Source organism: Haliotis rufescens, unplaced genomic scaffold (assembly GCF_023055435.1).
Source record: "Haliotis rufescens isolate VD_foot unplaced genomic scaffold, xgHalRufe1.0.p SCAF_4, whole genome shotgun sequence".
NCBI classification, from domain to species: Eukaryota; Metazoa; Mollusca; class Gastropoda; order Lepetellida; family Haliotidae; genus Haliotis; species Haliotis rufescens.
Genome location: NW_025964112.1, coordinates 60866391 through 60882972, shown reverse-complemented (window position 1 = coordinate 60882972; position 16582 = coordinate 60866391). Strand labels below are relative to the sequence as shown.

At 43.2% G+C, this 16582-nt stretch overlaps 1 protein-coding gene across 1 annotated transcript; it reads right to left on the bottom strand.

Annotated features, from left to right (window-relative positions):
• Nucleotides 1–328: 328 nt before the first annotated feature.
• Nucleotides 329–11215, bottom strand: LOC124113255 (zinc transporter ZIP10-like). The gene is made up of 8 exons (XM_048382275.1): nt 10546–11215; nt 5736–6789; nt 5109–5278; nt 4795–4977; nt 3681–3825; nt 3038–3346; nt 2243–2430; nt 329–1596 (listed from the first exon to the last, which is right to left on the bottom strand). The coding sequence occupies exons 1-8, from the start codon at nt 11029–11031 to the stop codon at nt 1450–1452; spliced, it is 2682 nt and encodes an 893-aa protein (XP_048238232.1). The 5' UTR covers nt 11032–11215; the 3' UTR covers nt 329–1449.
• Nucleotides 11216–16582: the final 5367 nt, after the last annotated feature.

The following is a 16582-nucleotide window of genomic DNA, read 5'->3' as shown; positions in this document are numbered from 1 at the left end:
TTGTCGTATTTTCGCACATAACATTCATCGATAGGGGGACGAGTCTTCTTGCAGGTTACGGAAAGGAGCGAGTGGTGACGAATGGGGTACAAGGTGTGAATCCTATTTTTGGGTCCTTCACCGAAACATGTCTGGAATAACGCTAAATCCATACTCACCCACTCATGTTAGATCTTGGCGTTTCCATCTGAAACTGTAGCATGTGTATTTCTGTCGAATTAAGTTTCATTGAAGAAGATGGGTGTTGTTAAGAAGTTCATGCCCACAATGTGGACACACACGAGCGACAACCTTTTGCATGCAGTATATACTCCAGAACACCAAAACGCTAAATTGGAATGTTTTTATTAAAGTATAGTTGAAGTATTTCAGCTTCACCATATATTCAGGCGAATCATGAACCCATGATGAGGAATGCAGGTACAATGTGGAATATTCTTCCTATATCTAATCTTAACAACCACGATTCACAATATCTGTTAGATTATGTAAATAAACATTGCATGTTCAATAGTCTGCCATTGTCAAAGTTATGTTAAGTTACAAAAGTTTCTCTAATAGCAAATATGAATTACAGCTGGTTCTCTTAACATCGAATCCCTCCAAACTTGTTGGTTAAAGCAAAAAGCAATCGTGATGTGGTAGTAGAGACTGTTGTCGATGTATTTGCAGTAATTGTCGGGGCAGCAAATGATTGAAGTGCCAGTAAAATGTCAAGGGCTTTCGGCAGAAGGGAGTGGAATTTAGAGTTATCTACCCTTGGTTCGCGAACAACCTGGTTGCTTGATCGTTCGGGATATTTCGGGATGAGACGGTATCTAAATAGAAAGGGGGGATTTTAAGCCTTTTTTTTACCTGGGCTTGCCAAGTGGGGATTGCATACCTATCTGAAAACACTGAATTCCTGCCAGATTCCAACACTGTTCTTGATTCAAGAACTGAGACATCCTGTTCCAAGACATTCTACAGTGACATAAATCTGGACATTCGTCAGAGCACTTTCATTCAGTTTAGGACTGCTACTTCTTGTTGCTATCACTTTTTTTCACCACCTTTAGGGGCGGTGGGGTAGCCTAACGATTATAGCGTTAGCTCGTCTAGTCGAAGACCTAGGTTCGATTACCGACATGGGTACAATGTGTGAAGCCCATTTCTGGTGTCCCCCGCCGTGTTATTGCTGGAATATTGCTGAAAGCGGCATAAAACCAAACTCACTCATTTACCAAGTTTATGACCTTTTCTATCGTAAACATAAAACTGTATTTTTCCATATTTTTGCTGGTTATTCTTTGATATCGTGTGGTTATTTACTTATTAACCAATTTAGTTTTGTACGACCGATTTCAGGGTTAACCTCTCCGTTCCAATAAAGACATCACCTGGTAACACAATTTGTACTCGGTTGTCATGGTAACCTCGAGTGGAATGACTATAATACAGCTGTACACGTCACATGTCCAGCAGCTTCATCAAGCTGTGTTCATACACTGCAATTAAAGCCATGATACTCGTCCCTACCAAAATACCCAACAGCTGTATGCCCAGTATAGAGTAAGGATTGTCTCCCTTCGTTGGTTGAACACACAATTCGGGGAGCTGAAATAAAATCAGTATTTCGTTATAACTTTTTTACATAATTGATGAAGCTTTGACGCTAAATACGACTTCCCTGCAATGTTTTATCCATTACTATATAATTATAAGGATTAAACATCAAGGCTAATTGTCAAATATTACCATATACCTACAGCAGTGAAACCCCATTAGTGTTCGGTTTTCTGGACTTATCCCTTGATATATACTACTCAAAAGAAGTTAAAGAACACCCGCGCTTTTCATATGACTATAGTTAATCTGATGAACTCTTTGATAGGTATTAAGAAGTTAGAAGAACTTGAATACATGACACTTTTTATGGATAGCAACTTCTTTCATTCTTTGTCAAGACGTTTCCGAACCACTTCTTGCTCATTCATCAGATGAATGAACATGGCGAAGAAGCAAGAAGTAGCTCTGAAACGTCTTGATAAAGGATAAAGGAAGCTGTTATCCATAAACAAAATTTCGTGTATTCAAATAGTTATAAGTATAGTCATATGAAAAGGCCGGGTGTTCTTAAACTTCTTTTGATATGGTATACGTCCATATTATCGATATAGATTTTACCGTAGTCTCAATGCTATACGTATTTCGTCTTTAACAACATGTTGTTAGTGCAAACGCTGTAATATGCCACCCTCACCATATCAACCAGAGCGATGTAGAGGAAGGTTCCAGCAATACAGGCAAAGATCCAAAGAGAGGCTTCGCCCACGTTACCAAGGGCAACACCAAAGATCATCCCCAGGAAGCAGAGCACAGAGGAGACACAGTTGTAGACGAGGGCCTGCTTCACCGACATCCCCGCCTGCAGCAGCACGGCAAAGTCTCCTGCGAACAGCAACAACAACGACAAAATAGAGAATCGGGAAACATCGGGAAGAATCGGGAAACAGGAAAGCTTAGCAGCGAAACAACATTTGGTCCTGCGCCTACACCAAGTAATGACTTCGTGTAAACCTGCAATACGTAGTATCTCAGAATGAGGAATCACATCGCGCGGAATAGAACTTCAGGGGACATCGGTAACTTCCGGTAACATCGGCTGGACAGAGCCGTTAAGGACCTTGGGCTAATCTACTGCAGACTACTAATAAAATGGATTAATTATATGGCGTATTTTGGTTTCAAACAGAAACAGCCTTTCACAACAAATTACAATATTAATAACAACTTTTTGCACCCACATTCACATTTTTTTCATTAACCACCATCATACAAATGCAGCACTGGAAGTCAATTAAGTTGATATGTTGTGTACGACGATTGGTCCAGGTAGAAACATACTGGGCAGTGTGGTTTTATATCGACACACTGTCTCGAACGACGGATTACTCACAAATATCTGATAATCACGATGACTTCAAGAAATGGCGGTTTTACTGCACATGACAGTCCTACGTTTAGATTTGTACAACTAGTCTCTTCTAAGTCCTACCTATCTCGTGTGGCAGTTCGTGGCAGAAGATGGCGATGGTGGTGCTGATACCGCCTGTGATGCTGTTGGCGAAGGCTGCACCGAGTGCGAGGCCGTCGCTGAAGTTATGGATACCATCTCCAAGAATCACCATCCATGCAATCGTTGCTACTGACGACGGGAGCTCATTGGTTAAATGAGAGTGACCGTGACCTTTGTCAGATTGAGCCTCAGAAAGAGGCTGAGCCTCACATCGCGATGCACTGATGTTGGGATGGGAGACTGCCGCAATTGACAGAAGGCTGCTTGCGCATGCTCCAAGTGGTAATCCTGTAGAAGGAAAAATGAAAAATGAATTGAGCATTGTGAAGTTATAGCTGGAAAGTACACACGGTTCGCAATTCAACTGTATATAAGTATATATAATGTTGTGGACCTTTTGACGAGTCATTTGGGGTTCCTTAGGGGGACGGTTGACTTAGAGGTTTAAAAGACGTGTCCTTCAGGTCTTTATTCGTCGTCACTGCGCTCACTGTATACGTGTTTTAGAGTTACTCACTGCGCTCCCTGTACACGTGTTTTAGAGTTACTCACTGCGCTCCCTGTACACGTGTTTTAGAGGTACTCACTGCGCTCCCTGTACACGTGTTTTAGAGTTACTCACTGCGCTCCCTGTACACGTTAAACATCATTTCCTCGCATTCCTGGTAGTCAGGGTCCTCGTGAGCTGACAGCTTGACGCCCACCACGCAGTCGACCGCGGCGTTGTCAGGACTCTGCGGGTACGGAACAGACTTGGCCTTCCTTTCCTAGAAATTACATGGAATTGCAAAGGTTGCTTAAAAATCAAAATAAACTTTCTCATGAAGACTGCTATAATGACATACCTAGGGCCCGCGTGGTAGTTTAAGCACGTCGGTATGCTGGTGACATGACCTGCAGTCGCAGTAAAGGGGCGCAGTCTGTGCAGGTCTGATGCTCACCTATACTGATGCTCACCACACCTAGTGTGCAGTTCACCGCCCCCCCCCCCCCCCCCCCCCCCCCATCACCCCCCTCTGTGCGGGTCCTTTACGCCAAGAGAAACCTTTTTCGGCGGATATTCGAGACTCGTTACTTATGCAGTTAACCACACACACACACAAACACACAAACACACAAACACACACACACACACACACACACACACACACACACACACACACACACACTACAATTTAGGTATAGGACAATTGGTTTCGGGACCTCTTGACAAGATCAAACAAAGTAATATGTGCATATTTGATCCATATCAGAGAAGACCGCCTCCGTGGTCTAGTGGTAGAGCGTCCACCCGGAGAGCGAAAGGTCCGGGGTTTGAATAAGGAGCTAAAACAAGGACTGGTCGGCTCGGAGTCAGTATACTGTGTCTGAGTGGGGTATTCATGTTTAACTGCGGCATGATAGCTCAGTGAGCTAGCACTATAAATCGGCATCATGCCGGACTAGTACAAGCAGCCACACAAACACACACACGTACATGCACGTCGCTTATATAAGTGCAATAATCTTGGACGCGACGTTAAACCCCATTTCACCTCACCTCACCTCAACTCACCTCACCATATCAGAGAAAATAGTTTTAAGGTATAGGTACATTCTAATCTTTCGATCAGAAGTTGACATGAACGTAATACAACATGAGAATCAAACCGGGTTCGCTGTGTGCTGAGCGAACGCACCACCACGTTACCAAACCGCCAGGAATGTTTATGAACAACAGCAGATCGTACACTAACCTTCATCTTCGCTTTTCTCTCCATGAATATCCTGAGCAGCCTTTCCATGGTGAAGAAAGTTATCACTCCACCCATTCCACACAGTCCCATCCACACAGCGTTGCTATGGTAATCGACATGGTCGCTATGGTGATCGTCCTCGTCTGTTTCTTCGTGGTTGTCATGGACATCTCCTGACATTGCCTGTGGTAGAATATAACTGTGCAGATTGGAAACGGCGCCAGTGCAAAGTTATTGAACAACGTTTTCAAAATGTTCAAGTTCATTGCAGACATGTATCATGACTCCTAATCGCGCGTTACGAACTGACTTACATGTGGCAAGAGGTGGAGCAGGGCGTCCCCAGTGAGTGCACCGACAGCAACGGCAACCAGGAACTGCAGAACGTAGTTGTAGAAGACGCTCCTCATGATTGGGATGATGACGACGCTCCCGAGGCCCACGAGACTGATGAGGAGAACAGCAAGGATGCTGAATCCCCACACTGAAACACACAGATGATGACGGACATCAATAGACTAGAGAAAGAAACAGTTTCTCTTTACCCAGGGGACCGCCTCCCTGTCTAGTGGAAGGGCGTCTGCCCGAAGAGCGGAATATCGGGGGGTTTGATGCCCGGCCAAAAGACGTGCATTGATGGCACTTGTTGTTACCCTGCCTGGCGCTCGTCTAAAACAAGGACTGGTCGGCTTGGGGACAGTATACTGTGTCTGAGTGGTGTATTCATGTTAAACTGCGACATGGTATCTCTGTGGGCTAGCACTATAAAACCAGCATTAGTCCGTATTAGTACAAGCAGTCACGCACGCACACACACACACACACGCACGCACGCACGCGCGCGCGTATACGTACATGCAATAATCTTGAACCACATTTCACTTCAACTTTACCAAGAGCATGATTAAGAATGTGACTTGAACCTTGTTTCAGACACGTACCTTTTATTGGTGTTTGATAGAAGTGGTGATGTGTGTTGTCTTCGTGGTGGTCAAGATCAAGATGGCCAGGCAATTCATGGACATGGTCACCATGGAGACGCTTGTCCTTGTCTTTAGAAACATGGTGTATGTGGTCACCATGGAGACGCTTGTCCTTGTCTGTAGAGACATGGTGTATGTGGTCACCATGGAGACGCTTGCCCTTGTCTGTAGAGACATGGTGTATGTGGTCACCATGGAGACGCTTGCCCTTGTCTGTAGAGACATGGTGTATGTGGTCACCATGGAGACGCTTGTCCTTGTCTGTAGAGACATGGTGTATGTGGTCACCATGGAGACGCTTGACCTTGTCTGTAGAGACATGGTGTATGTGGTCACCATGGAGACGCTTGCCCTTGTCTGTAGAAACATGGTGTATGTGGCTTCTATTGGTCTCCATTTCTTTATGAACATGGTGCACATGGCCACTATGATAACCTTTGATTTCCGACTGATTATTGTGCTCGTGGTCACCATGGTGACCCGTGTCCTTTTCTTCAGAATCATAATTTATATGTTCAACGCTGTGCTTTGTATCCTTTCCTTTAGAATTATGATGTTTGTCGTCACCATGGTCGTCATGGTAACCATTTTGTTCATCTAACCCTGGATGTCTGTCGTTATGGTTACCCTTCTCTTCCACTTTCTTTGAAGGATGGTTTAGATGACGTTGGTCATGATCCATGTTGCTATGGCTACGGCCCACGTTAAGGTGTTCATGGATCTGATCACCATGGCTACGGTCACCTTTCTCAATATGCAGTTTACTCCCAACTCCTCCGCTTTCGTTTCTGTTGGTCTTTATAGTTTCATGCTGCCTCTGGAGGTGGCGGTGGTGGTGGTGATGATGATGATGCTGATGCTGGTCAGGTGAAGGGTGGTCGGCGCTATCGGGCAAACGGTCGTCACAGATATGGGTCAGCTGGTACAGTATTACTGGGGCTAGATACATCATGTCCTGCGGGTCACGAATGCCCCCTCCATGTAACATCGCCACATTGTCCAGACCGAGGCACTGAAATAAATACAACACACGGTCACAGCACAGCGATCGACTCCTATACCTCTACCTAATATACTTTCAGTCTGATATTTAATTATGGAATATTGTAAGGGACATTTTTTCGTCCAAAGATCGAGATTGCGAAATTGTCCCTTAATGTATTCCATATTTAATAGTGCTTATTCCGGTATCGAAACAGTGCCGCTATCTGGTTACATTCACAGCAATCTCATTAAAATCAGATCTAGAGTTCTCGCTACCGCTAAACAAAGATCTGAGGACATCCCATTAGGGGTCACGACCTTTCATCCGACTAATCAGAGCATCGCTTACCAGATTATGAAAGTGACAGTCGGAATGTGATTTCTAATCATACAACCTCGAAAACTTTAACTCCGAACGATAGTTACGGGTTTAACGACTGAATCCATACAATCTAAACCATCTATTAGCCATTCAAAAATGTTCTTTTGTTCAGGTTTCAAATTTGTAATCGAGAATATGTCAAAATATGTCTCGAAGCGTAGACGCCAATTTGAAATAAGTGCCGTAAAGGACGAGAAAGCTGCCTTCTGATTGGTCATTCCATTGGTCAATCAAAATTCGCGCAAGGTCGGTCTGACCTGACCGTCACAGCAATTTATCAGTCTTAATATAAGCCGAAGCGTTCGTAAAATATATTATAAACGTCAAATGACTGTCATAACAAATGGAAAATTTTATTTTTTCCCAATAAATGCAACTATCGCTCTGACAAGCACTTGTATTTGACACGTCAGTTCGAAAGGTCACTACATACTCGTCAGGTTAATTATTCAATAAAAATAAAAATATAATGAATAAGTAACGGAATGTGTGTATATGTACACATACATACAACTTACCGATGTATGCAGTTTATATGTGCTCGTTTGTTGTTTATCGCTGCACTCAGCAACATTGTATACAATTTCTGTGTGTTTGTTTTTTAACGCTGCACTCAGCAACATTCCAGGTATATGCCCAGTAAAATCAAGTGATTGATACCGTCGGGGTACGAGGACATGCAATCAACCAAGTCACCGAGCCTGACCACCCGTTCTCTTAAGTCACCTCTTACAACCAGTACAGGGGACCTATTCTAACACAGAATCCACACAGGGTCTCTTTAGAGACTGGCTGAATGTCCCATGCATATACAGACCCGTCCTTATCACTTTCAGATCAAATATTAGACAATGCAGGGAGTGACGCCACTTCCAACATTATTTCAGTTATGCCACAGTGTGTCATATTGTTTCGAGGGGAAAGCTCGAAATGATTTTGGTCTTAGACGTTTACCACTCTCGTGAAACAAGCACGGGGATGGTACTGACAAACCTTGGAACATATATCAGGGCGAATCTTGGATTCGAACCACGATCAAAGATACGTATATGGCTCGCCTAATACCCCCATCACACCAAACTAGTTCTCAATACGTTCGTGAAAATGTTGTCGAGCCGGCTCAAACTGTGTATGAACGTAGTGGACGTAGTAGCAACTATTGACAGTCTGTTTACGAACTTCATGAACGGGCTCGGACGGGAGGGTGCTCTTGAACTTTGACTTTGCTCAAAATTTTATCCCGTCCATCCCGTTCTGCAATTAGTCGGATTGACAACGTACTTAAAACGAGAAAGACGTATTACGAACGGAATTGCCGTACTTCGAACCTACTAGGGACGTGTTACGACGTGGTGCAGTCGGACATAAATTTCAAAACAACGCGCTCGGTATCCAAAGGAGTCGGGCCAGGACGGAGCCAGGAGGCGAATACACACGCACTTGGGACGAGATGAGGACGTACAGCGAACGAGTTGGTCGGGTTAAGAATTAGTTAGAACTGGATTCGACGTATTGTGAACGAGGTAGAACGAGTTTGAACTGGTAAAGAACGGATTCAGAACGGCCACGGACGTACTCGAACTACTTCGAAACGTTGTCGGGATGAGGTGAACGGACACTTTCACACGATCTGAACTGGATACAAACTGACTGCAGACTGGCTAAGAACGAGATAGACGTATTGAGGACTGCTTATGAACGAACTAGCATCGTATTTTACGCCAAACTACGCGTTCTACCGTGATCACAGCCCGTTCTAGTATTTTGTTTAGAACGGGGTAGAGCGGGGTAGAACTACTTTGTTGTGATGGCAGCATAAGGAACTCAACTCTGCACAGCATTACCCGGACAGAGTTGATTCAGCCCGTTAGCTCCCATCCCCATTCGATTTTGATCTTTACGTAGATATTCATCAGAATACGTATTCATATACATGCGATGAGGTAGATCAGCGGTTAGCCCGTCGGCTCGTCACGACAAAAGAACAGGGTTCGATTCCCAGTGTTGGTATATATGGAATATTGCTAAAGCATCGTAAAACCCAGGCACTGCACTCACTCTCTTTAATGAGCGATTTAGAGACAGGTGTGTTTAGCGCCGCACTCAGTAATATCCCAGCTATATGAGGGCGGTCTGTAAAAAATCTAATCTGGTCTAGACAATCCATCGATTGACGTCATGAACATCGATCTTAGCAATTGGCATGCGACGACATGCTTCAACCAAGTCAGCGAGTCTGACCACCCGATCCCGCCTTTTACGACAAGCATAGTCACCTTTTACGGCAAGCATGGGTTGCTGAAGACCTATTCTACCCCGGATCTTCACGGGTTGATTTAGCGATAAAACCACTTGCAGGTCATACTACATGAATGTGGCGTGTACAATTTCAATAGGGGAAAAGCGATTTAGAACATTCTTTCTCTTAAATCATAAACCATCACGTTCATTAGACATGAGTAGTCTCTGTTATTAATAATAATAATAATAATAATAGTAATAATAATAATAATGATACTAATGATGCCTTATGCTGGAGTTAAAGGCACCGATGATAGAGTAATAAAGTATGTTGCTAATAAAAAGTGAAAGAACGCCCAGTGCTTTCATATTACCAAAGTTAATCTGTCATGACACATTAACCATATCGTGATGTGAAAGAATGAGGTGTTCTTCAACTTCTTTTGAGTAGTATATATCTGAGAAATTATTATGGAAACAGAATATTGTTCGGCTGTGTTCTTGCATGGCGACTTGTGATATAACCCAGCTAAACCGCGTTGATCCCACAGGCATGTCGATATTTGCCTTCACTAGCTCCGCGATACTTAAAGCGTCAAATCCGTAAAAAACACTTCCTTAAACTTCCTCCTGGAAAAAAAGAATGAAGCCGCTTATATACCTGTGTTTCCTGAACATCAACCCGTCAGACCAGAGCTTGTATTAAGCTTCAAACAGGAAAGAAGCAGAATGAAAATCACTCGCGAAACAAGTTTTTGTTTTTTTTAACTTTTCACCAAATAATATAATATTTATGATATTTTTAATATGTCTTTTTAGTACATGTTTAGATGCTTCAAAAATGGGGAGGGTGTGCGTACCCCGGCACACCTTTATATCCGCGTATGATTTAGGAGATAAACCCTAGATGTAGTCCCACTGTAGAGTAGATACCCCTTTATTTAAACTTGAACCGAGCGCTTTAGCATTCTTCAATTTCCTGGTAGAATATTATATACTTACAATAAGTGGTACTCCTTTACCCATTATCACATGTATCCATTAGACATGAAAAAAACCATTTGTAGAAAACGTAAAAATATATATAAACAGTCTCGAAATAGAAAAGGAAGCAGTTTAACTGTCTAAGTATAGAATAAATATAAAAGCGTGGTTAATTACCATATCGTCGTTGCTCTCGTTGTTTTCCGTAAAATGTGTCGCTTCACTTGTTTCAAAGCCATGTGATATGTGTTCAGTCTTTGATACATCTCTCGCATGGCGGCTGATGTGTCCAGGGCCACGTTTTCGTCTGTGCCGTTGATCATGATGATGATTATGATCGGGCTGATGTTGATGATTGTCATCAACGCCTAAATGTACCCCGACATCTCTCAACATGCGTATTACGTCGTTCACTTTCAGTATACCGGAATTCGAATACAGTGACATCAGTAATGACGAAAAATGTAATCCCATATTCCGCCTGGAAAGTGTATCGGTCCTGTTACCGTGGTAATGCATGTCTTCCGCTGCACGCGTAGAAGAGTTAGTGTCGGATCCAGGTGTGTTTGGTCCGTGCAAATGTGCACTGGTTGAGCTAGCGGGAAACAACAAGCACGCGACTAGAAATCCCCACATGGCAACAACGTTACGTTTGGAATCCATGTGATCCCCAGCAAATATACGTGTCCTCTACCACTTACTTCGCTTGTGTACATGTGTTGTCAATTTCACTCTCAAATAAACTTCGGATAAAGTCAACCATTTATATCTCGGAGCAATGCTTATCAAAACGGGAATGCCATGTGAATCACAGCAGTCTAGACTGGTTCCTCGTCCACACTGAATTGTGAATCAACGAGTCTTTTGATTGGTTGTTATAAATAGAAACATCTATAAAAGTATGAAATGTGTTCAAATTTTCTGTTATCTCATTGAATATATCAGTATAACAAAATATTAATGTGTGAAATGGAATTATAAATAATCTTTTGAGTGATACAGCTAATTGAAACGAGGTTCAGCGCAGTCTATGCTTCACGTAAAGGTCAACTGGGTACAAGCTTCGCTCCGCGGATGTTGGCTAGGCCAAACAAAGACAAGCCGGTACGCTGTTCTGTGGGACGAAATAGCAGGGGCTTTTACAACGTGGGAAACAGGACAGAATAATCGTGATGCTATATATATTTGAGGGAATAAAATGTCATGGTTCATTGTTTTTCAGAAATAAACATGTCTCAAAACAATTTTTTTTTTAATGTGATCAATCCATTCGGTTTAACATCCCTCATGTAATGAATTTTAGCGTCAGGTGTTTTGATCAAAGGGATTTGATTTCAATGTCATTTCAATATGGCAAATTGTTTTCCTAAGTTTATTTTAGAACAAAAACTTAGCGAAACGGAGTATAGCTAATGTAGCTCACAATTTTTAAGACGATTGTGAGATAAAATTAATGTTTGTAAACCACATCTGATCCAAATCCAAATTTGACACTCGTCTGTCATATTAATTTCTTCTGTGACCCTAAAAATAGTGAGAACAATAAACTAAATGCACTTGTTTTGAAGTCATCCTAATTATTGTTTTCAAGATGATTCCCTAGTTGTCGGATTTCAAACTATGAAAAATATTGAAATAACTTGAAAACATTCCAATGAGTAAATGAGTGGCTGAGTGTGTTTAAGGCTGCTGTGGACAGTATTTCAGTTATATCATGGCCTGTCAGCTTGATGTCGGAGGAAATCCCGAGTGAGTGAGTGAGTGAGTAACTATGGTTTTACGCCGCTTTTAGCAATATTCCAGCAATATTGCGGCGGGGGACACCAGAAATGGGCTTCACACATTGTACCCATGTCGGGAATCGAACCCGGGTCTTCGGCGTGACGAGCGAAGGCTTTAACCACTAGGCTACCCGACCGCCCCAAGGAAAGCCCGAGAAGATGCAGGTCTTAGACGTTGACCACTTTAGGGCAGCCCATGAGCACATGTCTTTGTTGACAAACCCATGCTCATAGTGAGTGAAAATCTGACATTCGTTTGTTTTGTTTGTTTGTTTGTTGTTTAATGCTGCAGTCAACAAAATCCCAGCTATATGTAGCTTGTATTCCAGCTTGTAGTTCTTCACATGACTGGGCTAGCCTGACCACACACTGACATGTGAGTGGATGTTGTACATACACAACTACAGTACAAACAGTGGTTGATAGCATGAACAACAATCCATAAACTGATTGCCAGATTGCATTAATCATATTAAATGAAATCCCAAATATCGGAAATGTCAGCATGGATTAGTCCCATGCCTATTTGTACAATATATACTACACAAAGGAAGTTAAGAACACCCAATGTTTCATATAGTTAATAGTTTATAGTCATATGAAGACATGGGTGTTCTTTAACTTCTTTTGAGTAGCATATTTTGCATATTTACCTTGTCTGTATAACAATATCTGGTGCCACATTCAGGATTGACCCATGAAGATTCCGGGGTAGAATAGGTCTTCAGCAACCCATGCTTGCCGTAAAAGGTGACTATGCTTGTCGTAAAAGGCGACTAACAGGATCGGGTGGTCAGGCTCGCTGACTTGGTTGATGCATGTCATCGATCCCAATTGCGTGGATTGATGCTCATGATATTAATCACTGGATTGTCTGGTCCAGACTCGATTATTTACAGACCGCCATCATATAGCTGTAATATTGCTGAGTGCGGCGTTAAACAACAAATCAACCAACCAACCAACCACCAACATGTATGAACATCTGGTTAAGGAGAGCAACAATAACACCACTGTAGCAGAGCTTGTCAGCACCTGTCATCACTGCAGCCTTGTAACATATATCAACAACAGAGACAGAATTGTGTTGACATCAGTATATTTACATATATACAAAAACAACTAAAAACATCACATGACAATGTTGCATGTATCACACACAAAAAAACAAGCACATTTAAGTTGAGAAAGTACAGAGATAGAAATGTTTCTCACTCGTCCATACACCCTGCACATGTAGACACACCCCACAACATGGGCCACTGGCCACAGAGTGATAGTTCATCATCTATCACAGTCGTCATGGCTCTGACAGTCATAAGGGGTAGTATTATATTACATATTCATTGTAATATTTTTTGCTTATCATGTATAAAAACAACCCACTGGCTACAGAGTGATAGTACATCATCGATCACGACTCATAGTCCTGACAGTTATAAGGGGTATTATCATCAATCATAATACATATTCATAATTATATTTTTTGCTTATGAATAAAACAATTCCATTAATCTCACACATGCATATATATTTATCAATGGTGCAACAATTTCATCACAGGTATAATGTCTATTACATTAAACATTTGTAAAAAGCAAGGTTTGACAATCTCATTTTTTTGGTACAGTGTAATGTAAAATACTCAATACTGGATTTCAGGTGTAGACAAATAATACAACATGCTCAAATTCATGAATATACCACCACCTTCATTTACAGAAATCACAGTGATTCTGATATCAAAACACATCTCAAACCACTCTAAGTCCCACTTGAATGAAATCATATTTTTTTATTTACTTTCTTACGTCTCATCACAAATTATGTACAAACGTAACCATAGTAATGAAATACTAACATTCGCCTTGTACCCATGAGGTGCTGCCCTACAACACACTGACCAAGTTCCTGCCTCGGCAGTGAGTGAGTGAGTGAGTGAGTGAGTGAGTGAGTGAGTGAGTGAGTGAGTGAGTGAGTGAGTGAGTGAGTGAGTGAGTGAGAGAGAGAGAGAGAGAGAGAGAGAGAGAGAGAGAGAGAGAGAGAGAGAGAGAGAGTGTGTGTGTGTGTGTGTGTGTGTGTGTGTGTGCTTTTACGCCGCTTTTAGCAATATTCCAGCAATATCACGGCGGGGGAACCGCACATTGTACCCATGTCGGGAATCGAACCCGGGTTTTCGGCGTGACGAGCGAACGCTTTAACCACCAGGCTACCCGACCGCCCCGCCTCGGCAGTATTTGTGTATTAGGTACTCAAGACACATCCACTGATCTTGTTTGACATGCTTCAACATTCTCTTCTAACCTACTGACAGAGATACACATGATTATTAAATATTATCATATGTTCGGTATTAATCCAAATACAAAACCCACTTATTCCACTCCCCAGTATAAGACTAACCCCAGTATAAGACTAACCCCTGTATCTTGTCCTCTTCCACCAATGTACCAGTCTCCGTACCAGTGTCTCAAAACTATGGTCCCAACTGGCCTTATTAAATATTTGTTTGTTTGTTGTCGTTTAACGCACACCTAGATGATGGCGATCTGTAAATAACAAGACAGTCCAGTGATTGACATCACAAGCCTCAATCTACTCAATTGGGATACGATTGGACTGGGATTCTAAAAAATCACATCTTAAAATCATGACATTCATATTATTCCGAGGATCTGAGGAGTGACATGACCTCATGAAATGAGGTGGCAGTCATTTTAATAATGAGCATGTCTATAATGTGTAAATATACATCCTAAAGCATGCTGAAAGCCCTACATGTGAGAGGCTGACATACCTCCCATTATCACACAGCTTGTTCAGCTCAGCTTCAGATTGGGGTAAAGCTTTGTTTCCAAAACATGACATGATGCTGAAGGAGAGGAATTAGCAACAGGACGAGCTTAACATGCACCAGCTGACTTGAAACATCCCTAACATGAGTGAGTGAGTGAGTAAGTATGGTTTTACGCCGCTTTTAGCAATATATTCCTGCAATATCACAGCGGGGGGACACCAGAAATGGGCTTCACACATGTACCCATGTCGGGAATCGAACCTGGGTCTTCGGCATGACGAGCGAACGCTTTAACCACCAGGCTACCCGACCGCCCCTCCCTAACATGATGTAAACAGGACGTCCCCTTACATAGTACCACTTAACAACACTCACGAAGTTAAGGACCAGCATCATCTTGATGTTCCTTGTTGAAGTGGAACAATTCACAAGCAAGCTTTGTAATATTCAATTTCCACTAACAATATGTACACTTTCTCTGATGCCTATGAATCATGTTGTTGATATGCCATACCATATGCCACACAAACATATCAGCTCTCAAACAAGGTAAGGTTTTGTTTTTTTAAGTTTTGTTGTTTAACGCCTCACCCAGCAATATTCCAAATCATGCATCCCATTACATTGGAACAGTTGATCCTATTTCTTAAAAATCCCAGTATGACCACAAATCTAAGTCTTCCGTGGTTATGAGAGTGTGAGTTTGAGGGATGGAGGGAGGGATGGAAGGATGGAGGGAGGGAGGGAGGGAGGGAGGGATGGAGGGAGGGATGGAAGGAGGGAGGGAGGGAGGGAGGGAGGGAGGGAGGGATGGAAGGAGGGAGGGATGGAGGGAGGGAGGGAGGGATGGAAGGAGGGAGGGAGGGAGGGAGGGAGGGAGGGATGGAAGGAGGGAGGGATGGAGGGAGGGAGGGATGGAAGGATGGAAGGAGGGAGGGAGGGAGGGATGGAGGGAGGGAGGGAGGGATGGAAGGATGGAAGGAGGGAGGGAGGGAGGGATGGAAGGAGGGAGGGAAGGAGGGAGGGATGGAAGGAGGGAGGGAGGGAGGGATGGAAGGAGGGAGGGAAGGAGGGAGGGATGGAAGGAGGGAGGGAGGGATGGATGGAAGGAGGGAGGGAGGGAGGGAGGGAAGGAGGGAGGGAAGGAGGGAGGGAGTGATGGAAGGAGGGAGGGAGGGATGGAGGGATGGAAGGAGGGAGGGAGGGATGGAAGGAGGGAGGGAGTGAGGGAGGGATGGAGGGAGGGAGGGAGGGTTCGAAGGAGGGAGGGAGGGAGGGAGGGATGGAAGGAGGGAGGGAGGGAGGGATGGATGGTGGGAGGCAGGCAGACAGGCAGGGAGGACAAACAGTATTCAATCTATATCACAGCATATCTGCTTAATGTGGGATGAAAGCCCAAAGTGATGCAGGTCAAAGACGCTAACTACACCAACATATATATTGTGCCGTCAACAAACCAAGTTCATAATCCAGGATAAATGGGGATGAGAACTCTGATCAGCTGATTGAGAAAAAAACTTTGATCCCTGGGCCACCCCGGTACTGCATGAAAAAGAGTGAGACCACTACATATCCATGTTGACTAAATACACTGATGGGGACAAGCACTAAAGTTCTAGTACTAACCATTGCATCC